The sequence below is a fragment of the Lichenostomus cassidix genome, chromosome 1, assembly GCF_008360975.1.
Source record: "Lichenostomus cassidix isolate B80296 chromosome 1, HeHo_3.0, whole genome shotgun sequence".
NCBI lineage: Eukaryota > Metazoa > Chordata > Aves > Passeriformes > Meliphagidae > Lichenostomus > Lichenostomus cassidix.
Window position 1 is genome coordinate 74,248,893 of NC_139479.1, and position 24,442 is coordinate 74,273,334.

The 24,442-nt window shown below is 41.6% G+C and overlaps 1 protein-coding gene across 5 annotated transcripts in view; it reads left to right on the top strand.

Moving 5' to 3' along the window:
* The first annotated feature begins 16,023 nt into the window (after positions 1-16,023).
* PDGFD (platelet derived growth factor D) overlaps positions 16,024-24,442 on the top strand; it is a 137,320-nt gene continuing 128,901 nt past the window's right edge. For 3 of the 5 annotated variants that reach the window (XM_085064178.1, XM_085064206.1, XM_085064216.1), the window contains exon 1: positions 16,025-16,550. In XM_085064178.1, the coding sequence (XP_084920304.1) occupies positions 16,421-16,550 (130 nt within the window). In that variant the 5' untranslated portion in view covers positions 16,025-16,420. Of the gene's footprint in view, positions 16,551-24,442 lie in introns of all 5 variants that reach the window. The other 2 variants (XM_085064185.1, XM_085064195.1) reach the window with 2 other exon arrangements.

Below are 24,442 nucleotides of genomic sequence, written 5' to 3' on the forward strand. Positions count from 1 at the left end.
CATAAACAGTTACAAGGTGTTATCTGAAAATATTAATATTTGCATAATGATACAAGAGGAAATCTAATACTCCAGAAATACATCCAAATGTTGTAATCCCTAAAGTGTTCCGGTAACAATCCTTATATTTGGTAGAATTAGATCTCAAACTTCTACATGTATGTTCTCCAGCACTTACAACCCTAAAACCATAGACATGAAAATCATAATCTTGCTTACAAAAAGAATGTAATAAACCATCTTTTTCACTCACCTGAATAACTAGGGTCCAGCTGGGTTAATCCATGAAAGCTTTTCAATTTGCAAAAAAATTGGGTCTTACAGTAGTAGATAAATCTCTGATGATGTCACGAACTGAACACAGGAAAGGATGACTACAAGGTCTTCATTAAGTTGGTGATAGGCATCTGGCTGATTATAAATCCAAAAAAAAGAAAGTTTGTGAAGCCCTTTTCTTTAGCAAATACTTAATTTATCAATGTTAACCTGACATACCAGCCTATTACTAATCACATTAGTTCAACTGTCTGAATTAGCTACACATTTTTGGCTAAGGGAATGATAACGCACTGTGCTGAATAAGGTTCTCTATTATCCAAGGTTTAATGGTCTAACTGACAGACCACTGAAATGAGAAATGTTCTGGTTGGAATTTGGATTAAAAACTAAAAATATATGAATTGAGAATATTGGTTATATGTGATTTTGTCTTGGTTCACCGTTAAATTGCATTTTATATTTTTTTCCTCTGCAGATCACTGCTGAAAATTCATAGCAAGGTATCAAAGAACTAGTTTTCTTCTATGGTATCGAGAACAGAGCTCAATTTGCAATAAATGACACATGAAGAAAGAGCTGGACCATATAAAAACAATCAAATACAAACAACATAGGAATTTTCTGCTGTCTAGGGCATAGCTTTTTTCCTTTAATCAAAAAGAAGTAATATATGTTATGAGCCTTGAAAGCATATATATATTATGAGCCTTATAATGAAGATAAAACCACAAATTTTATACTGATCCCCAATTAAAACCAAGATGATTTTCCATTACATTAAAGCTCATGATAAAGTTATCTCTTTTAAAACATGTTTTACAGAAATCATAGAATTGTTTAGGTTGTAAAAGATCTCTAAGGTCACCAAGTTTAACCCAGCACTGCCAAGCGCACCACTAAACCACTAAACCCCTGTGTGCCACATCTACACATCTTTTAAATACCTTGAGAGACAGTGACTCAACTACTGCTGTGGGCAGCCTGTTCCAGTGCTTGGCAAACCATTTGGTGAGGATTTTTTTTTTCCTAATATCCAATCTAAACCTCCCCTGGCACAATTTCAGGCCATTTCTTTTTGTCCTGTCACTTGTTACCTGTGATGAGAGACTGACCACACCCCACTCACTGAAAACTCCATCCAGCTCCCTAGACTTATGTGTGTCTAAGGGGTGTAGCAGTTGCTGACCATTTCCCCTTGGGTTATAGGGACTTCACAGTGCTCCTCATCCCTGTCTTCCAGCTCAGAGGACTGGGTGCCTGGGAAACAACTGGTCTTAGTATTACAGACTGAGGCAAAGAAGGCATTAAGTACCTCAGACTTTTTCTCACCCTTTGTCACTATGTATTCCCCTCCATCCAATAGAAGATGGAGATTCTCCTTGGCCCACCTTTTTTTGTTAATGTATTTGAAAAAGCATTCTTTGTAGTCTTTTACAGCAGTAGAGAGATAAGTTCTAGTTGGTCTTTTGCTCTTCCAGTTTTCCCCTTCATAACCTCATGACATCCTCACGGTCCTTGTGAGTTGCCTGCCCCTTTTTCCTAAGTGTTCCATAAACTCTCCTTTTCTTCCTGAGTTCCAGATAAAGCTCTCTGTTTAGCCAGGCCAGTGTTCCCCCCTGGCTCATCTTTTGGCACATGGGGACAGCCTTCCCCTGTGGCTTTTAGATCTTCTTCTTGAAGAAGGTCCAGCCTTCCTGTACTTCTTTGCCCTTCAGGTCTGACTCCCGAGCGACTCTGCCAACTGAACTCCTAAAACGTCTGTGCCTTATGCTGACAGGTCATGTGGGGAAGTAGAGCAGTCACAGAGGAGCTGCCTCATGAGAAATCCATATGGGAACATGATGATAATACAGTGTTCTGATTATGTATCACATCCTTTTCTTTAATGAATCAAATACAGTGTGGAAAATACAAAGTAAAATGCTGAAGAAAAAATAATAAGGGAATAAAAATAAGTTCACCAAAGCACTTAATCAGAATAAAATGAGTGAAACCTTCACATGCCATTTTATTAACTATATGCAACAACGGCCTTAACCAAAAAGAGTAGAGAAAATACTAGAAAGGCCAAGCACGGGGATCTCAATATTTAGAAAGTTTGCCCTTTGTACCTTTTATGCTGCGAATTTGAGGGAAGAAAGGGCAACACTCAAAGGCTAAAAATATGGTCTCGCTGCACAAAAAGAGCAAAAGGATAAAGAGAATGCAAAAGATGACAGCTTTGGATAAAAGCCAGTCATATAAAGATATCAGCACAGAATAATAGAAGAGACTGGCACACATCCCAAATCAATTACGGAAGATTAGTGCAGCATAGGCCAATATACTTGCCTTCAGAAAGCCAAAGATGTGAATAACAAAGTTCAAGAACAGGTACAAAAAAAGGGAAGAAAATGCGGATTTTGGGAGACAGGAGGAAAATGAAGGCCATGTTAATTATAAAACAAAGGAAGGCACAAGTGTATTATGATTTCACTACATCTGTTTGTCACTTCTGTATGACCTACATACATGACATATGTGTATGAGCTCTGTATGACCTCAAATTACTGGTCACCAACTGTACCTAAGACAGTAATTCAGTGGGTGTGGAACATACTGAGACACCTCGTCGTGTTACCAGGTGTATTGTCACTTGATGTTCAGTACTTCTGAAAAGATACAAATTGGTGTATGCTCCCAAAAGCTTAATTTACTCAAAGTGTGAGATATTCTTACCAAATCAAGCATGTCTAACATGATGGATTTCCATTCTTAAAATTAATAATGTTTTATGGAGACTAACAAAAAACTTCAAATAAACTACTGCTCATGAATCAGTTCTGGTTGTCAATAAGCCCAAGGCCATCTCCATCACTCCCTCAGAAGGGGAAAAATGATCACCTTGGGTATCTTAAAACTCAGGGTGAAGGTAAAGTAACCCATAAATGCTGTGCAGGGTAGTTAACATACATTAATAACTGGCTACTGGGGCTATGACTAACACTTGGACTACAGCTCACAGCTGTCAATTGCATTGAGACTGTGTCTGAAAATACTGACAGGAAGTCAAGCATTAAAATCACCTACAGTTCAGCTTTTATGAACAGCAAATTACCACTGCTGATTTACTTCTTTAAACTATAGCTGCTTCCTCTGCAATTATGTACTGAATTCCATGTTAAGAATGCTCATCTTCCCTGGATTCTTTTTTTTTTTCTTTGTGCTTCTCAAATGCCTAATCTAAGAGTAATCCTTCTGATTTTTCATCTAAATATCTGTTTACACTGTTTGAAGTGTAACAGACTTTAAATGGGAATTTTCAGACAAACAGAAAATTGCCCTTTCGACCTCATTTGCTTTTTCTTCTGTAGGTTCAGCAACAGAATTTAGAAGAATGCATTTTTACTGCTTCTGTAGAGAGTTACTGTCCTTATTTTGTTCTGAAAATCCTAAGAAAATGTGATATAAAAATAGACTGTAAATCAGACTGGTTACCTGTCTCACTGTCACAGAGCTACGTTACTAGAACTGAGGTTCTTTTCAATACTGACTAGATCCAATGAGGAACAAAAAATAGGATCTTTCTCTTGCAAATATAAGACTGTGAGTCTGTGTGCAGGTGTGTATGGCAAATTACTCTAACAGTAAACAATCAGTACTGTGTGAAGAGGTAAAAGTGTCAGCCATAAAAATACAGTAAAAATAGGCATGTAACTTGCAATAAAAAATCTTACACAAAACTCTTTTTAATTACCTGAATAAATTCATTCTCTGTCAAAACTGTGAGATTTGATGAGAAAACATTGTTTGAATGCTTTTTTAAAATCAGCAGTAAACCTGTTCTATTTCTTTCAATCCAAGAAACAGACTGATCATCTTTCCCTTTACAAATTGTTCTTTTCAAATCTCAGTGACTCAGCTGGTTTTTCTCCAGATTAATTTACTTTGACATCTGACTGAAGACCAGAGCAGCAGATTCTATAGTCCTGAAGTTTTAAGCAAGGACATTTCCTTCATTTGTAGATACCTGTAGATTTCTTTTTCGGAATTTTTGCTTGGTGTCTCAGATCTGCACCCGCACCATGATGCTCTCAGTCTAAAACAGCAGTCTGTGTACAGCACCACTGTGTGACCTGTCCCTTTTTGTCATGCAAATTTGCACAGGGTAAATTCAGATGTCACATTAATAAATACAATTCATTTCCACCTCCAGTGACTTTTGATTTAAGGTAGCTGTAAGTATAGCCACACAAATAGCAGTTTTCAAAAAAATCTTGGTTACTCAATGAGTAGTTCCTCGGTCCTTATTTAAACTGGGTGGAGAATGGTAGTAATGCAAATTCTTCAGTGTTAATGAAATGACTAAAAGGTTCATGGTCCATTTATCTTCTTCCTTCCCAAGTAAATCTGCAACTGCAATAGGGACACAATTGTAATGCCTGGATATATACTGTGGAGGAAGATGATGCACTCTTCTGAAAATCAGATTTCCAAATTTAGTAGGCAGTTTTAGAAATAAAGGTCAAAACCATTTTTCTGGTGTCCTGTGGTAAACGAAATCAAGTCAGGCTTCAAACTGATGCCTCTAAAGCCCATTTACAACATGTTAGATGCTAATGCCCTGCCTAGGAAGCTCACAAATTCTCATACACTGTTCAGCGGGTTCATAATAGCTAATACGGAGCTGGCATGCCCTACCCCTGGCTTAATGTAAGTTTTCATTGCAATGGAACCAGGGTGAGCCTACAGCAGAGCCTCTAATGCCTGATCTTAATGACTTCCCCCATACAGGGCAGCTTCTGAGCAAGCAAAGTGCAGATGAAAGAAACTTTGGAAGGAAATATAATGGTAGGTAATGCTGTTTGGTGAGATTGGAAGACTTTTTGTTGCTCACAAAACATCCACAAGACTTACACCAGGAGGACACATGAAAGATGCCTTGTAAGTTTAACATAAACTGTGCCTGAGGAACTGTGAATCAAGAGTACAATCACCTCCTGCCAGACACTGTAATCCCTGAGCTGTTTTAAGTGATCATATCACACAGTTGTCAGTGCTTAGTCAAGGTCTTTTTCCTTTTAGACAAGCCTGTTAACATCAGCACGCAAAGTCATTGCCCACATGCAATGGGGCAGTGCAGCCTTGCCAGGAAGAATCAGAGACAAAACTTTGTACGAAATTTTAGCTTAATGAGTTAAACACTGACTAGTACTTCCATTTGTTACCTGATAATTTTGTGCAATGTGACCCTGGACAAATAATTGCAGTTGATGTTTTCCCTATATCTACAGCGTGCATGTCAACAAACACCTAGATAGCTTCCAGAGGAAGGCTCTGAGGATTGGGCCATTATTGTGAAAACTCTTGAAAATGAAATGTCCTTACTAACTCCAGAGGAATGCTGAACAAGGGACTAGAGCTGAGACATGCACAGGCTTACAGAGCTGCCCTGCAAACTCTGTTGCATGCCACAGGACTGAGAAATGATCAAAGTTTTTCAGGGAGAGCTGAGAAAATTACCTATTAGTAACTTCCTCTCCTTTCCTACCATTCAACTCTCTTTTTAAACTTTAACTGTTCGAACTGAAATGCAACATTCCAAGTGTCTGCCCCAGGTTGATGTCTTTTCATTCCCAGTGAATAACTATTATACTGCTATTAAGATTGCCATACCAAACTTTCAAAAGACATTCTGTGCATCCTCAGTTTGGTCCCTTGGTGCGCATCTATTATGATGATAACTAACAAACAACGTGATCAGAGACTATTTCTTCTTACAGTCTCTGTCTCATTCAGTGCCCAAAATGCAGATGAGCACAGAAGGCAGGATTCACCTGCCCTACCTTCAGATATCTGCAGCCCTGATGTCTACAGCTGAAGTAGTCAGTTTGTGCTCCCCTTAGTGTCACTAAAAAAAAAAGGTATTTCCAAGCAGCAACTCAGCTTATTCTTAGATAGACACAAGAGCCCTGTTCAAAAGCTGAAAAATTTTGTCTATTCCACAGACATATCTATGGTTAGATGCAGGATTTTATTTGGCAGATCATATACCAGTCATTTAATTTGGGTGCTACAGTGTATAGTGAGTACATCATCATCCTTCTTCTGAAACAGGATTGGGGTGCAGAAAGATTAAGGTAAGTAGTTTCCATTTATTTTAGATTCTAGGGTTTATAATGCTTGGAATTATATGGCACTACACATATTCAAGAAACAAATAACATCAATTGTTAACTATAAAAATAGTTATACTTAAAAATAGCATGCTCTGAACTTCTTCTAATGAGACCCTACTGTCTCCAGCTGGGCATCCAAAAAATGAGAAACATGGAGCTGAAGACCAACCGTGAGAAATCTGGTTTTCGTCATCTGTGTAGCAACACATGGATTGGTGTGGAAACCCTTCCACACCACTCAACTGCCTTAGGGATTCAGTTTTCTTTTCCATTCACCACCTGCCCCTCTCACTTCATAACTTTCAGCTCTGCAACAAATGAAGTAAAGGTTCTATAGACTATCTCCCTTTGTATTGCAAAGTCATGATTTATCTCATTCATTACGTGTACTTAATCATCTGAAAAAAGTAGCTTTCACATGTAATTAAAACATACACTCTATGCATGTAAAAAGAGGCTGAATTAAATTTCATGAAGTATTTTATTTCTGAAATGTTTTAAGTCCTAATTGGTAACAAAGGTTTTCTTAAGTTAGACATCTAAGTCTGTGCTAATCACCTCTAGCTGTCTTACTGGGTAACAAGAAAGCCACTGAAGGTGGGGGAAGGCAAGGGGAACTCAACACTTCCTGAGTTAATTATGAAAATAGCATGTTGGATCAAGCACCCTCTGGTGGCACCTGCTTCTCTCACAGACTGTAAGGGGAACCTACCATGTCTACATCAGATTTACCCCCCCAAAGTTTCATTTACCCTTCTAAGTTTTGTTTTCTAAATCTATGTTTAGAGCAGATATTCTGACATTTGTTTATTGAATACATAAGTACTTTAAAATGTCTAAAATGGCTGTAGGTGTACACAAATCTTTCTTTTCCTTGTCATTTTCTGCTGCATGTTTTCAACTTGTTCTGCCATTATAGAGGTCTCTGGAGAGGCCTTGATATTTAATATAGAAGGTGCTTCTGAATTAAAATTGAGCTCGATAAATGACAAAATATATTTTACTGTACATGCTACTTCCTAGAAATGCATCGAATTAGTATGCTTTGTTGGGCTCTCCCCCAGGAGACTGATTCAGTCTAATGATAGTGCAAGGTCATTAGCGCAGTATCAGCATAAATTCTGCTTAACCAGTGCCAGGTGGTTAACTAGTTTGTGTTAATGTGTTGTGTGCACAAAACTGTGAACTCAACTCCTCTGTATGACAATGTGATCTCAAGAAAAATTTGGGCAGCCTGAATGTATTCCCAATAATCTGGAACCAGAGATAAGTCATTCTCACCTGTGCCCCTAAGGTAAATTGAACTCTCTTGATTCAAAATATGTTTTCTTAACAATTGATTTACAAACTGCATATATTTAAAAGAAAAACTTAAGTATGCTTTGCTTGCTTTCTCCAATATTTATAAATCAATTCCATTTGAAAATCTGGTCGCTTATATATTTTACTCAGTTGTATATGGGTTCTGTTTCTCTTATGATCTAAAACTATCTTTGTAAAAAAAAAACCCAAACAAACTGTAAGTGCAGAGTACCTTTTACAACATGGCTGAGTGGAAGCTTCTGCATGGGGATCAGGGCAATGCCCAGTATCAATACAGACTGGAGGAATGAATGGATTGAGAGCAACCCTACAGAGAAGGAGATACAAGTGGATGAAAAAATTGACATGACCTGTCCATGTGCACTCGTGGCCCAAAAAGCCAACCATGTCCTGGGCTACAACAAAAGAAGTGTGGCCAGCGAGGCAAGGGAGGTGTTTCTCCCCCTCAATTCCACCTTTGTGAGATCCCAACTGAAGTGCTTCATCCAGCTCTGGAGGAAAGTGCAAGAAAGACAGCAACCTGTTAGAGGAGGTCCAAGCTGGACCCTGGAAATAGTCCAAGGGCTGGTACACCACTCCTATGGACAAAGACCAACCAAGCTGGCATTATTCAACCTGGAGAAGTCTCAGGGAGGACCATATTGACTTCCTTAAATATCCAAATCAGGCTTATAGAAAAGATGGAGAGAGACTTTTTACCAGGACCTGTAATGACAGGAGAAGGGGCAATAGTTTTAAAGCAAAAGAAGGGAGGTTCATTCTGGAAGTAAGGAATAATTTTGATTTTTTTCATTGTGAGGGTGGTAAGGTACTGGAGCAGATTGCTGATAGAAGTTCTGGTTGTCCCCCTATTGGAAATCAGGTTGGATGGGGCTTTGAGCAACCTGATCTAGTGAAAGATGTCCCTGCCCATGGTAGGGGGGTTTGACTAAGTGATCATTAAGGTTCCTTCCAACTCAAACCATTCTATGATTCTACGATTCTATGATAAAAGCTCTGAGCACAGGATTTTGAGTCTCAGAGTTCTGCATTTCTGACCTTTATGTTCTGGATTTGTCCATTTAATGATGCCCAATTATTGATTCTGACATGACTGAAAAGTCTTCATTTTGCCATAGCTGTGAAATAAATGCATATCAAGAGGAAATACGACAAATTTTCTTTCCAAGAACATAACCATACACAGTACCAAGAGGGTCAGCAATGGAGAAAGGGTTTTTCGTTCTGTATTGCACATTTCTGACTGCAAGCCAGAATCATCCCTACTTATAAAGTAGTGTTGGAAAATTCTTGAGTGGGAAAGAAAAACAGAAAAAATTACAGCTGAAGTTTTTGGACAATCAGATTTAGGAAGTATCTCCATTGCACGTGTGCACCCAAACCTCAAAGGGGAATGAAATTATCCATGAAGGAATGAAAAGGAAACAAAAAGCCCAGTACCATGGCTTGGCAGTTTTGAAACAGTGTCGACAATATGAGTCAGTGGTGTTCTGTTGCACTGAAGACAAAGGATTGAAGGCAACCTGTAACTCAGCAAGACAAGAAAGAATTTTACATAACTAGAATGTTCAGTCACTATAAAATCCTTAAAATATTTCAATAAATTTCTGATCCTCTAGGTGGCTGAGTAGAGGAATTTACATAGGACCCATATGTATGATGGTTGCTCAGAACTTCAGCTCTGGTAAATTGAGTGGAAATCTTCAATCAGCAAAGGAATATTTGATTGCTTACATGTTTTCTGAACTGAGCACAAAGTGTAACACAGTAGATGACAGTAAGTTCATGTGTCATCTTTGTGGTGCCAAGACACTAGTTATTGCTCTCAGGCCTCAGCATCGAGATGCGTTTCAGTCTTTACAACATTGCTTAGGTGATATGCTCTAAGTTGTTTACAAGATAATAATTTACAGAATTTGAAAATTGTTTCCATGCTGAAAATCTGTTGAAGAAAACAAATGCTGAAGTCAAGAGAAGGCAAATACATCTTGCCCCAGAGGAGAGAACACAGAGTAGTCCAGAAGGAATATCTAGGCAGTATTACACACAGAGGAACCTACACCATACTGTTCTCTATCTTACTAAAACTCATTGCTTTATTTGTAAAGTAGTGTCTGCAACATGCAGACAGAAAGCATGAATTATCATGAAAAATTCAGTCTGAAATGTCAGATCCAAGTGATCGCACACTACCAGTAGTAAAATATTCCTATAATTTCTCTAATATTTTAGATGACAGTTTTCTAACTCAAATGTATTGAAGACAAACAAAATATGACCTCATTTTCACAAGTGCAAAGAAATTGATCACAGAAATAACACAAGTGTGTAGGTAGAAGATACAAGGATTTGAGGACAGCTCTTTTACTAAGTCCAAAGCAATAGTTTCAGATGACTTGCATCCAAACATTTAAGGCCAAGCAGAGGATCCTGATAAATCATTACTGGTCATTCACAGCACAAGATCCAGAGGGAATTAAAAAAACCACAAAAACTTTAAAAACAGTCATTAATCACTTGAATTACCTAACACTGACGGTGGGTGATTCTCTGTCTCAACATACTGTAAACCTGGTTTCCCATTATTTTAAAATTAAGTTTTTATCTTTTCTTTTTCTAAAAGATACCATGCTTTTAAGTAAACAAAGCAGGAGGTCAGACAGCAAAATGGTTTGGCTTATTAATGCAAGAATTCAAACTATATCACATCAACAAGGTCTCTTTATCTTTAAATCTATAAACCTGGGAACCGAGTTACAGATGAAAAGCAGTCTTTTTGAAGCTGTTATTTTCTTATTAGGAAAAACTTATGAGAAAACATGGCCCATTATTTTTAAACCTGAATTTATGTCTAAATGCTGGTTCCACTGATATAAATGGGGAAGTAAAAATCCTGCTTAACCTCAGGAGGGCAACATTTCTTATTTCATTGTGGCTAACAATCATTTTTTGAAAGCTTGACTCTGAATATTGCATGCACACTATATGTCAATTGGTACTGTCACTTGGTACCAGTGAGACTGAGTGATGCAGCAGTTTCTCAAAATTTAATAAATCAACGTGTTCAGCTTGGGATATTGTCTTTCTCTCCCTGCCTATGTGCATGTCAGTGCAATATTTGTCTCTTAACATTTGCAGTGGAGAACTGAAAAGCAGCTATACACTGAAAGGGAGAAGGGTGCAGCATCCTGTAGTGGTGCAGGCACAAGAAGGAAAAACAGAAGATTGGATAAATCAAAGCCAGCTGCAGCTGTTCTCAAGAACGGGCCAGACAAGTGGCCTTGCACAGCTGCTTCCTGGAGGAGGACAAACAGCAGCTCCATTTGCAGGTCTGTGCCCCAGACGTAATGTTCAGTGTTTTAACGGGAGGCTCCATGAATCAATGCTACATTTGTAGTGATATCAGGCAGCAGTGCTTGGGCTTGCGTTTGATGGGTCTGATCACCTGAAGTGATCAGTTTCGCTGGGGATTTTCTCTGTGTGTTGTTGAATCACTGCCTGGAGCTCAGAGAGTAAATCTGGCCATGGATCCCTGCGCTGCACATTTTTGTTTTTTTTTTAATGTCATGGTGCCCAGGGTGATTTTCATAGTAACACATGACCATGCCTATGTTTTCTAATTCCAAACATATTATAGCTTTCGTCTAATATTCCTTACATTCTTTTGGTCTTCAATCATGGTTACAGTTGTTCACTTAAGACATCTATTTTGGCAATTGTGAGATGTTTGCCATCCTACTCCATGCACCTCTGCTCATTCTTATATCTTATGCACACATTATAAATTGGGGGATGAGGTAATTGCCCTCACTTGACTACCCTCCTGTATAACAGAAACCACAGTGCCTGGTATTAATCCCTGGGGGTATTTTTTTTTTTAGTTGTTGTTTTCCAAGAAACTGCAGAATCACTTAAAATTTTATCTGTGGCTTTTAGTACGGCACATGTGAACATGCTTTTCTCTGTTGCCTTTACAGACTTTTTAGAAGTGATCAGCAGACCCCAATGTGCTCCTAAGCACAGCTTGAAACCACTTGACTGGTTTTAGGAAAACATCAAATCTTGCCTTTCAGATTTTCAGTGGTGAACAGCTTTGATACTTCCATACTTTTCCACACTGAAAAGAGTGTCTTTTACTTTTAACCTTAATTTGTCTGTCTCCAGCTTTCACCTTGATATGTCATTGTCCACTAGACAGAATAGCCTTCTATAATCAATATCCTACCTCCGGGAGTTAGCTGTGACCCCTCTGATTTTCTCCTTGACAAGCTAAATGGCTTGTGATTTTTTAAGCTTTTTCCTGAGTAGCATGTTTCTCAACCTCTAGCCAACCCTGTGGTTTTCCTCTCACAGTTTTTCACTTTTTTATGATCCTTTCTAAGACTTTATTCACAGGAACCTGATGCAGCAGTCTAATAATAACAGAAGAAAGCATAATGCCCCTACTCTAATTGATATTCCCTTCTTTAAATAAATATTTAAGGGTCCCAGAGAAAACTCACAGAAATCTTGGGTTTTGCTACTTAATCAACATAGTTCAAATGCTCTGGACAAACAGTACATCTGTCCTCCTCAGACAAACTGTATGACACTGGAGCATCTCCCAGTCAACGAATGATAACAGAGATGGCTACAGCCCATTGACTTCCTTGATAATCCACCCCCATCATTCTTTTCTGCATCAGTGCTTTCTAACTACTATATCCTATAACTGTGAATGTATTTGTTCCCTGTACTCTCTCCACAGTCAGTGGAGAGAAATTGGACCTTCCAGACCACCCCAGCACAACTGCCTAAAACCACTGGGCTAGAGTGCCCTCTGATGGGTATCCAGTTCTCTCCATGAACAATGAGAACCTGTGTGAATGGCTAACACCAGGCCCTTTCAGAGGATTAAAATGAGGTGAGGTGGATACCACGAGCACTGAGCAGTGCTGACAGTGGCTATTTTAAATCATGAGCTTTGCCAGGGCTCAGCTTTACAGTTATAGCCAGTATCTACACCTTTGTCTCCATATAACACCAATGCTATAAATCATCCTGCTGTTACTCTCCCAGAGTTTTTGTCATCTTCAAAAGTCATCAGTAATGCATTTTTCCCAGGTCATTGTTGGAAATGCAAATCAATGCAGAAGTAAAAAATTAGCCTAAGTGACACTGTCTCAAAAAGTATCCATTTAATGTTTCTCTTTTTCATAAACATTTTCAAGCCTGTCATTTAAGAAGTTTTGAAAACATTTAGTATGCATGGCTTTCATTTCATATGATTCAAATTGTGCAGTGCCAATTTGCCACCTTACGAAATCCATAATTTGATGCTATTCTGCTTGTCAACCAGATTTCCAAGTTAGCATGATAAGATTTTCCAGGTTGATTAACAATAATTATACTATTTTCTTTTTAATTTCTATTAATTGAGTTTCATACCTACTGTGAAGACTTTTTATTAGGATCCCAGCTGAGATGAAAAATTTATAATTACCTATATTATCACACTCATACATCAGTATGTCCTTTTGTGCACGAACAATGACTTGCTATAGGTCTTCCTATACAAATAACATGATGCTTTAAATTGTCCCAAGCACGTAGAATGCACAACATGGTAGAATGTTTGCCAGAAAGTAAAGACCCACTGATGTGCTTATAAAAATGTCTGAGTATAATCCAAACTTCTCACTCTTTGACAGGGGGTTCTATGACACTTTATTGTAAAGATACTCTTTTGGTTTTTGGTGGGTTTAGTGGTTTTTTAAGAGAACTAAGAAGCTGTAGCAACAGGCATGGGAATAGAGGCCTTTCCTACAATGGTCTACCAATGCATGTCAGTGAAGCTTCTCTGTCCCAAAGCCTTTCTGTGCACCTGTACATCAAATTGGAAAGTCTTGCATTTTTTGATACTAGGGCTAAAATAAATATCTTATAAGTCATAAAGCTAGGCATCTGTTTTGAACCCCACAATATTATTCCCTGTTTTCTGACCTGAGAAAGAGACTTGTCCATTCTGCTACAAAATTATTTTTTGCGTTAAGAACAAAGAGTGGCACCGTCCCATGCTTTGCACAAGGAAAAACAGAAATATACTGCGAGCATATGATAGGAGTTCCTCTTAGTATATATCAAAGCCACTGGTGGTGGAATCCACTTTCCTGTCTCCATCATCCTTTAGTTTATGAGGCCTCATGCTGCTTTGCTTGAGAATTCTCTAAGCAAACAAGTATCTCTGCTACATAACCAGGAATTTCACCTTATGTACCACTACAGTATGCACTCTTAAAAAAAAAAAAAAAAAAAAAAAAAGAGTTCTGAGGAAACCTCAGTTCTGTGCCCAGGTCAGCTTGAGGAAGTTTAAACTTATAGCCCCCATCAAGCCAGGGAGCATGTCAGCCAAACAGCTGTGGAGCGATTGAGGCAAAAGCCTGTTCTACTCTTCGGTTAATGTTGGACCTGTGCAGCCAGGGAGGCATGGGGCCAGAGAGACTCTTGTCTCCAAACCCAGGTCTTGGGAAGACATAAGAATTTTATATAAGAAAATTTATATGAATAAAGTTGCATACAGAAAAAGAAACAGCCTTGGAAACAGTGCCTTTTCTTGACTGAATTATGCAACTGCTCAGATTCTGCCAAAACAGCTTTTGTCAGACTTTTGGTTGAAAGTCCCTCTTTCTCTTCCACCTCAAAATGGCCACTCCCCCAAAGAGAACCAATTATGGGTTCCAGCATCCTGAATCTAAAACAGAAGGAGAGTCTGAAGGCACTAAGAAAGGCAAGACTTCACCATGGGGTTGTGGTAAAGGTCAGGGTATTGACCACCTCCTTTTATCTTAAAACATACCTGCACTCAGAAGAGAGCTGGGGAGCTAGGATTCTATTGGAGTTTTCTGGCAGTTCCTTGTCAGGCAACTGGAAAGAAGCAGATTCATTGACTGGATGAACAGAGAACATCACCCAGGCTCCCCCACACTCATTGGCTCTGTGTCCTCTATTTGACTTTGCTTCTTTTAGGATGATTGAATTGGCCACCTTCCCTCTGTTCACCCAGTTCCCTCCCCCTAAATGGGCACCTAAAATATAGGCACATCTGCTCACAAATGAAGCACTGTTGGAGCCTTTCCATTATCTACCACATGGGAGCAGGATTAGGTTCGCTGTCAGTTTTGGGGAACATGAAAGGGATAAAGAAGCATGAATTATGCATAACAGAATTGCACCCTACTGGTTTCTTAAGACATACAAGATGTTTCAGTCCCATTGTCATCCGAACATGCTCTTGGAGAAAATGCTTCACACAGCCAGAGGCAGTCCTCGGAGTGTAGCAGGACTCATCCAAGACTCCTGATACAGCACCATATTGACATTCTTCTGCTAGTGACGTATGTTTCATGTTGTTAAAGATCTGGCAGAATGTAACAGTTTGTTAGCCTGGCTAAGACTGCATGAAATGTTGTAAGAAATAAACTGAGCAGGGAAGAATTTATTAGAGAACTGTTAAAACCTGAGTGTTTTTTTTCTGAATTTTCCTTTTGATTATTTTCATTGCGGCTAATGGAAGGAAAAAGGGTATTAAACTAGCAATCTGATCACAACCCTCACATACCTTTGGTTTAGATCTAAACTCTTCCAGGCAGTAATACAATCTTTTAATACCAGACCCAATCTAATAAGGGTCAGAATTAGTAAGAACTAACTTTTAGTGAAAGGCTTTGGACAGTGCTTGGCATGACAGAAGAAGCCCATGTATTTCTCCCAGGAGCAACTGTGGCTTATTCATCAGTTATCCCACTAGGTCTCCTCACCCGCCCTGGCACAGCTCGGAGATTTGATGCATTTGACCCAGCGATGACTTTTACGTGGCCACCGCGGGCCCGAGGGTGACGGGACCCTTGGATGTGTGGCCCCTTTGCTGGCGCAGAGCCCTTGGCACACGGCTCCCGTCCTACGCACTCTCCGGGAGCGCGGCGCTCACTCCGCACCGGGGACAGCCCCCTCCTCGCACCACCCCTCCTGCCACTTTGTGCCCGGAGTGGAGACGGCGCGGCCGGCAGCTCAGGGAGGGCCGTGGCACCGCTCCCGCCCCCTTGTCCCGAGCCCCCTTTCTGCCCCGGCCCTCGGCGCGGAGAGCGGGGCGCTCCCGGCGCTGCAGACCCCGGCGGCGGCTCCGGCGGAGCGGCGCGGCGGGCGGGGCGGTGCGGGGCGCGGTGCGGGGCGGTGCGGGGCGCGGTGCGGGGCGGTGCGGGGCGCGGTGCGGGGCGGTGCGGGGCGCGGTGCAGCGCGGCTGCGGCAGCCCCCGCCTGCCGCTGGGGCACGGCCGTGCTGCACGGGGAGAGTGGGCGGCGGTCCCGGCCCGGGCGCTCCGCACCTCTGCCGAGTTTGGCCGGCCCAGAAGGGCAGCCCAAAGTTCAGCATGCAGGAAGTTTGGAGGCAGCCCAGAGAGTAACGCGGCGGCGGTGGCCGCTACTTCGCGTGCTCTGGAGTTCTGCTTTTTTCTCTGCGGGGATTGTGCCTTTTTTCCCCCCCTGCATACAACTCCCCCAAACACACACGCAACCCGCAACAAGCAGAAAGTCCGGTAAGGGGGAGGAGAGCCCGAGCGAGGGAAGCACCCTCGGCGGGAGAGCCCGTTTCTTCTCAGAGACACGGTCCCGCTCGCAGCTGTCCCAATGCAACTGTTCATCCTCCTCCTGCTCTACGCTGTCGTCTGTGCGAACTTCTGCAGCCGTCAGGGCACCACCGCCCCTGCCCAGAGCGGATCTATAAAAGCCCTGCGGGCTTCCAACATCAGGCGAGATGGTAAGTGTCCTGCTGCTTTATTTATTCCCGAGGGCTGCTTTTGGGGGGGAAGCCCTCAGCGCGCCTCGGGGCTGCCGTTCCCCTGTCCCAGGAGCGAGGGCCGCTCCTCAGAGGACGACGGGGATCGGTCCGGGCGGGGTGCCGTCCCGGGGGGCTCAGCCAGGGCCTGGGGGTCGGTCTCCGGGGCCGTGTGGCCAGGTGGCAGCAGGGAGGTGTGGGCTGAGGGGGTGACTCTGCCCGGCGGCTGCACCTCCGGGCAGTCCCAAACTTCTCGAGGCAACTTCGAGGAGGTCTCCCGGGAGTCGGCGGTACCTCCAGCGGTACCTCCGGCGGTCCCTCCGGGCTGCGGGCGGCACCTCGTCCCTGTCAAAGCGGCGTGCTCGGTGCCGGCTGCCCAGGCGGGCCCCGCCGGGCGTCCCTCGGCACCCGCGGGCCCGTGTCCCCCCTGAGCCTGGGATGTGCCGGCAGCGGGGCAGAGCGGGGCGAGCGGCGGCGTTGTGGCTCCTTCGGCCGCACCGGCGCCGCCGCGGGGGCTCGGGGGCGGCGTGAAGGGAGCGACGCCGTCGCTCAGGGCTCCTGGGCGGGAGCGGGGCTCGTATCCCGGCCCTGACACAGCCTCGCCGCTTTCGGCTCCTGTGAGGGCTGCCGGGCTGCTGCTCTCCTGGTTAGGGGACTTCCTCGACCGGAGGGTGTGAGCCCAGATCGGTGTTCCCCTGGGTCTGCTGGACAGTGCCCCACCAGGACTGGCCTCGTCCCGTGTGATGTCCGGGGAAGGTTACCACGAAGCACGGCGGCAGCGGGCCCTCGGACACCGCCCGCCCCCTAGGAAGGGTGTTTTCAGCCGTCTGAACTGCGGTGCGGTTCCCTCCGGGAGCTGCCGGCAGAGGATGTCCTGAACAGTCGAGGCTGCCCAGGGTGTGCAGCGCAGCGGTGTGGGACGCAGGTGCCTCGAGTGAAGGGCGCCGAGTGCCGTGGCCCTACGGGGAATGAATGGCGAGACTGCATAAAAACAGCGCTGCTGAAATTCACCTCTAGAATCGACGACTTTCGGTTTGGGAAAAGTGATGAGCCTCTGTCCAGGGAGCAGCCTGGTGTGTTCCAAGCTCACGTGGGAGAGCCTGGTTTTGCACGTTGCCTTGTACCTTCTAACCCGGCGAAATGCAAGATGTTCTCCTTGAAAATGAACAGTCTTCGAGTTAACATCTTCCAGTTGACAGAATTTATATATTTTATAAACCCTTTTCAAAAAAATAGTCACTTGAGCCGCTTCCAAGACTGTATTTGCCAGTGTTTATTTTCCAGCATGTATACAATGCATGTAATGGGTATACAGTTGATTTAGGAAGATGTTTTTGTTTAAAGTTTGGAGCCGTTATTGACCTTAATAATCTTTTGTATGCCTTTCCTGGTCACTATAAGAAGATTTAGAGAACTTGGAGGATTTTTTTTAGAATTGAAATACTGAGTCAGGAAACAGGACAGAATTGCAGTTCCTTCTGATACAGAAGTCAAATTTAAACTCATTTTAAAAAAAAGTATGTGTTTGTAATAAAAGTGCATATATTTTTTATTTCAGTTTCATTCTTTAAAGCTATTCAGTGTTGTATCAACCTTCTTGACTTGTTAGCCTGTCATCTTAAACTTCACAGAAGAACTTAGATCATCTCTGACTAAGCTAAGTAAGCTTCCATCTAACTCAAACTTCAAACAAGCTTTTTCATTGAAAACCTAGATACTTACTACATCAAAACTTGTATTACTGATCTGCTCTGTATAGTCAATGAAGAAATCATTAACACCTAATATAAATAAAGTTTTCATCTTAATGACAGCGTGATGGGTGTTTTACTCCGCAGAGGACTTCCTGTGGTGAAATTGCTTCTTGCAGTGATGACAAGAAGCAGGCTCTGTAATGATTAGTTAATTGCTCTCTTCCTAGTTGTGATCACTTAACGTTGTGATTAAGCTTAGTACCTTTAATATTATCTAAAACAACTTGTAGCGGTTGATCTTTGTGGGTACCAGGCAGACTAATACTGGGGCTGCTGGAAAGTAGCAGATCTATATGTGACTACATGCTACCTTTCATCTTTGCTGGGGTGTGCGCTAGTGAGTCCTGCAGCCTACCGTGAAACATGCCCATGCTGAAGTCAGACACTTCAGAAATTCTTCAGTGGATGTTATCGACATACTGAGGACATAGCAGACTTTGATGAAGACCATGTGCAGACCCCGAGCATGCTGCAGCCATGCTCCCTCCCTGTGCTTGGGAATCCTGTTGCATTTTCTCTGCAAAGGGCCATGTATTCTGGTGTGGCCAGTGGAGCTGGGCATGGGGTTACATTTAAGCAGATCAGTTGCTGATGCCCCCTTGGTTTTACTTGAATGAAACCATTGCCTATGTTCCTTGACTAAAGGTCTGTATTTGCAGCCAAAGCTTTTGAGTGGTATTCCAAATGTTTCATGCATACAACGAGCTCACAAACAAACTGTTTAGACCATAGTTGGCTGCAGGCCACTAATAGTATTTCTGTCTTTTGTAATTCACAGTGGTGTTTTTTTGTTGTTTTGGTATGAAGCAATGATATGGAACAGCATGAAAGACATGTGAGTTGCATTGCTGAGTCAGACAGTATTTTTTGCTTTGTAAATATTTGCAGACATGACAATACAGAAAAGGATCTAAGAGCACACAATACATTGGGGTAAATGTGTTCCAACAGTCTTTCTCAAAATACACAGCAAGGATAAAAAGTAGTTTAATATTATGTTCTGGGTTCATGATCATAATTATTAGGTTGTGAAATTAAAAGAGATCTTGAAGAGGAAGCAAGGCTTGTTCAGCTTTAAAAAATACCTCGGCAAGTCCAAGACCACCTGCACATTTTATTAAAAAAAAAATTCTTTGAATTCTGGTTTTCTGTTGCTTGTTGCTTCCAAGGTGGATAAACTAGTGATACTGCATACCCAGAGCTTTAATATGGAGGCTTGGTCTTGCTTCCGGCCAAAACAAACCATTGCAGTGTGCATGATTGTCTTTGTTCTTCCAGACTAAAAGAAGTTGGCCTATTTGTAATTGCTCTTACTTAAGACTGAAGTTGCTCTGATAAGAAATCTATAGATGAGGGCAGCACATACAAAAAATTGCCATTTAATGACTACCCAACCTAACCAGACTGTACTTTCTGCTGAAGATATTAAGAATATAAATAACCTGCTTACAAGACATCCCCTTGTCCTAGTGGGAGGACGGTCATTGATGACTCAGCAATCCAGTGTAGTACTAATCAATTTTTTTAAGTGTCCTGGAGGTGCCAGAGACATTTATAGCACAAGTAGTGGTATTCACTTGGAGTGTTTATTCATGCTATTAAGTTAAGCACTTTTTGAAGTTCATCAGAATAACACAGAGAAGTCTTCCAGATGCTTCCATGGTTCTATTTTGACTCAGTTTCCCAGTTTGCAGTATGCAGGTAATACTGCCTAATTACAAGAAGTCTGATGTTTAGTTTCTCCTGTATTCATTATTTATGTGTACTTGGAGATTAAAAGTGGCAGATAAAAAGTGCTAAATAATACTATTTACTATATGATGTCTCACTGAAACATCACATGCTTTTTCTTATCTGTTATTGAAGAAACATCTGCTTAATCTAGGAAAGTACGCCTAGTCTGTATCTTCAGACTAAGCATCACCATACATATTTTAAACTTCAAACTCCAGAGTTTAAGGAAAAGACAGAACAGAGCAGAGAGCATAGTGTAAAATCATTTCAGTATGTAAACAACTGAAAGCCACGGAATCAGTATCTTCTGATGTGGATTTGAAACCATAACATCAGATGACTCGAGATAAGATTCCATGCTCTTGTGGTTTTCATTATGAATTAAAAAAAAAAAAAAGGAATTTTCAAACTTTGATTTGCTTGTGCACCACCAAAATAAATGGAAAAACTGTACTTTATCATTCTGGGAAACTGCCAACAACTTTTGGGTCTTTACGGGCCAGTCCAAATGGATGTGTGCCATTAACTTTATCCTCTTCTTCTCTGTGTTGGCCAATGCCTAATCACAGGGAAAACTATATGGTGATTTGGGCAGTATTCTCTCACCAAGTAAGTGATAAGTGTCTACTCTTGGGACAAGATATAATTTTGTTGTTTTCTGTTTTTTGATTGCTGGATTGGTTGGTTTTTTAGAGGGTAGGTTTAGATAAGATGCTTTAAGGTCTCTTCTAACCCAAGCCTTGATTCTATGATTTTATGGTATTAGGAGAAATTCTGTACTGTGGATGTGGTGAAGCACTGGCACAGGTTGCCCAAGAGTTCAAGAGTTTGATCAAGCTGATCTAGCACAAAGGGTCGCTGTTCATGGCAGGGGGATTCGAACTAGATGACCCTTAAGATTCCTTTCAACCCAAACCATTCCGTGATTCCATGATTTTATTTTTCTGTGATTTGGCAAAATGCGTCTGGTATCACTAGTGATATAGAACATCAGTTTTGGAATGCTCTTATTGAGTTCTTTTACAATAGGCTTGTATGCATTCTTTTAAAGGACTCTGGTAACATAAAATTGTGTCAACTATAAAATGGCAAAAATAAATTGGGTTTTATAGGCTTTATTTCCCTGTTTTCTAGATTTTGTATAGAAATGTGTATTTCAGGCTTCATCAGTTTAGAGAAAAAGCCTTACTAATTTCTCTGCAGTGATGAACTTTGGTCTCCAATTGTCTGACTTTGATGATGTCTCTTATCTGTACAGTTAACAGTTTGGGCTAAAATATCAAAGGATATAGCATAAGAATTCCAGACTTGACTCAGTAGCAAGCAGCATGGAGGAATTCTCTAAAGGAACTTGAAATATGTTTTATCAGGCAGATGTATATCATATAGTGGAAGTCAATATAAATTCTTCAGATAGTCTCTTGAAGCTTGTTGGTTTTCCTTTGGGGCTTTTTTAAGTATTAGTATGAAACTGAATTAGGCCAGCTAATTCATAAAGGGCTTGAAGAAAAAACTTGATAGTTGTATTGCTTTGATTTGTAGAAAATGAACTGTGGCTAGCACAGGTTTTTCCCATGAGAAATTTTCTTGTGTTTTATAAATAAAGATAGAGTTTGGATGTTGTTGGAACAGTGTCCCAGAACTTGGGCAGTGCAGGCCTGCCCAATCAGGCCTGGGGGAAGGCTTCTGACTGACCAATCTGGGTGACTTTTGAGAACTCTATATATGTGATGAAATCAAAACAATAAAGGTCATTCCTTCTTGCCACCGAGAACTGATGCAATCATTACTCTGCTAGCTGCTCAACAGCGACAATGAACAGTGCTGGAAATTCTAAAGCAATGTGTGTGGGGGGGTGTTTCCACTGTCATGCCACAGAGATGTTGTGTTTTATAAAACATCTAGGAATAGGCATAAATAGAAAACTCACAGGGGATCATTAGTGCAATAATGTTCATTATATGCTTAACTTTGAGCATCTTCATAATTCAAATAAAGTCAAGGAGCTCTAGTTATACAGGATGGTGTAATGAGAAAGCTCGAATAGCTTATATGTGAATGAGGTGAGTAAAAATGAGCTTATTTTATGATGAACCAAGTGTACCAAATATTTGCAAAATTAGGCATCATACAATTGTTAGGGTGGAAAAGACCTCCAAGATCATCAAGGCCAACTGTTAACTCAGCACACATACAGTTGGCCTTGGTCCATCAATCCAGCCTGTCCAGATCCCTCTGCAGAGCCTTCCTACCTTGCAGCAAAGCAACACTCCTGCCCAACTTAGCTTTATCTGCAGACTTGCTGAGGGTGCACTCGATCCTCTTGTCCAGATCATCAATAAAGATATTAAACAAGACTGGTCCCAATACTGAGCTCTTTTAACCAACTTGTGACCTGCTGGATGTGACTCCGTTAAGCACTGCTCTCTGGACTCAGACAATTGGGCAGTCTTTCATCCAAGAAGTAGCACATCCCTCCAAGTCATGAGCATCCAGTTTCTCCAGGATAGGTCTGTGGGATATGGTGTCAGCTTTACTAAGTGTATTGGGTCTGGCTGAGATGGAGTTAATTTTCCCCACAGCAGCCTTCACTGTGCTGTGGTTTGCATTGGTAGTTAGAAGGGTGTTGATGACACACCAGTGTTGTGGCTACTGCTGAGCAGCGCTGGCACAGCATCAGTGATGTGTCTCTAGCATTCTGCCCCCATCAAGTGGCTGGGAGTGGGAAAGAATCTGGAAGGGGACACAACTAGGCCTAAATTAACCAAGGGGCTATTCCATAGCATATTACATCAGCTCAGATAGAAAAGCTAAGGGAGGGAGGAGGAACAGGGAGCATTCATTATTCTGCAGTATTTGCTTTCAGGAGTAATCACTGTATGTGCTGAAACTGCTTCCCAGGAAGTGGCTGGATATCACTCCTTGATGCAAAGTAGAGAATAAACTTTTTTTCTCTTTGTTTATGCACACCAAACTTTTGCTTTTTTGTGCTTTAGTAAACTGCCTTATCTCAAGTGGTTTTCTGTCTTATTTTCTCTCCCCTGTCCTGCTGGGAAGGCTAGATAGACATAGATGAGAGGCTTGGTGGGCACTTGGTATCCAGCCAAGGCCAACCCACTATGTAAAGTCCAGGCGGACAACATCCACAGCCTTTCCTTCATCCAGTGAGTGGGTCACCTTGTCACAGAAGGAGATCAGGTTGGTCAATCAGGAGCTGCCTTTCTGCCCATACTGTTGGGGCCTGATCCCCTGGTTGTCAGGCATGTTCTGCATGGTGGCACTCCTTGGACAAGCTGTTCTATGACTTTCCCTAGCACCAGAGTCAGGCTGACAGGCTGCTATTTCCCTGCATCCTCCTCCTGGCCTATTATTATAGATGGATGTCACATTTGCTGACTTCCAGTTAACTGGACCTTCGGGATTCCCTAGCACTGTTGGTAAATGGTGGAAAGTGGCTTGGTGAGAAGTTCTGCCAGCTGTCTCAGGAGCCTTGGGTGGATCCCATTTGTCCCCATAGACTGGTGTCATAGTGATATAGCAGATCACTGACCATTTCCTCTTGGATTGTGGGGGCTTCATTCTGCTCCCTGTACCTCTCTTCCAGCACAGGAAGCTGGATACCCAAAGAAAACTGGTCTTACTATTAGCAACTGTGGCAAAGAAGGCACAAGTACTTTCTGCTTTTCCATAGGATTTGTTGCTATGTTTTTGTCAATTACATTTACTCTTTTTTAAAAAAAAAGTATATATACATCATAAGCATAAGTAGTTTGCACATGCCACTGCAGCATAAATATAATTTGTATCTTTAGGATATCATCTAGTACAGCAAAATAGATATTCACCTATCACAGAATCACAAAACATGTTGAGTTGCAGGGGACCAAGAATGATAAATGAGTCCAGCTCTTAGCCCTGCACAGGAGATCCCCAAAAGTCACACCATGTGCCTGAGAGCATTGTCCAAACGATTGCACAGAATACATAAATTAAGGACAGAAGCACAAGGAAGTGAGATTAAGTACACTTGATATAGTTGATTCCAAATCAGCATTAAAATCATAAAAATATTGTACTTGGGAACTTTTTTTAGATTACAGACCTCCCCCCCCCTCATACCCAGGTTTAGTGTCACTTTTAGAAGTCCTAGTTGAATAGTGAACTATTAGACAAATATTTGAGCCTAGCTATTCAGGTTGGTTAAGATCTGTACATGTTGTTGTACGTAATTTTTGGAATTTGGGTTGAAAGCAGTTATATTTAATAATGTCTGTCAGCTTTTCAGGTTGCTAGTTGAAGTTCTGAAAGTAATTTTCACATTAAAGTTTTTATTAATTAAAATGGAACTTATAAGAAAAAGGATTATCAAGGCAGTAATTTCTTGAA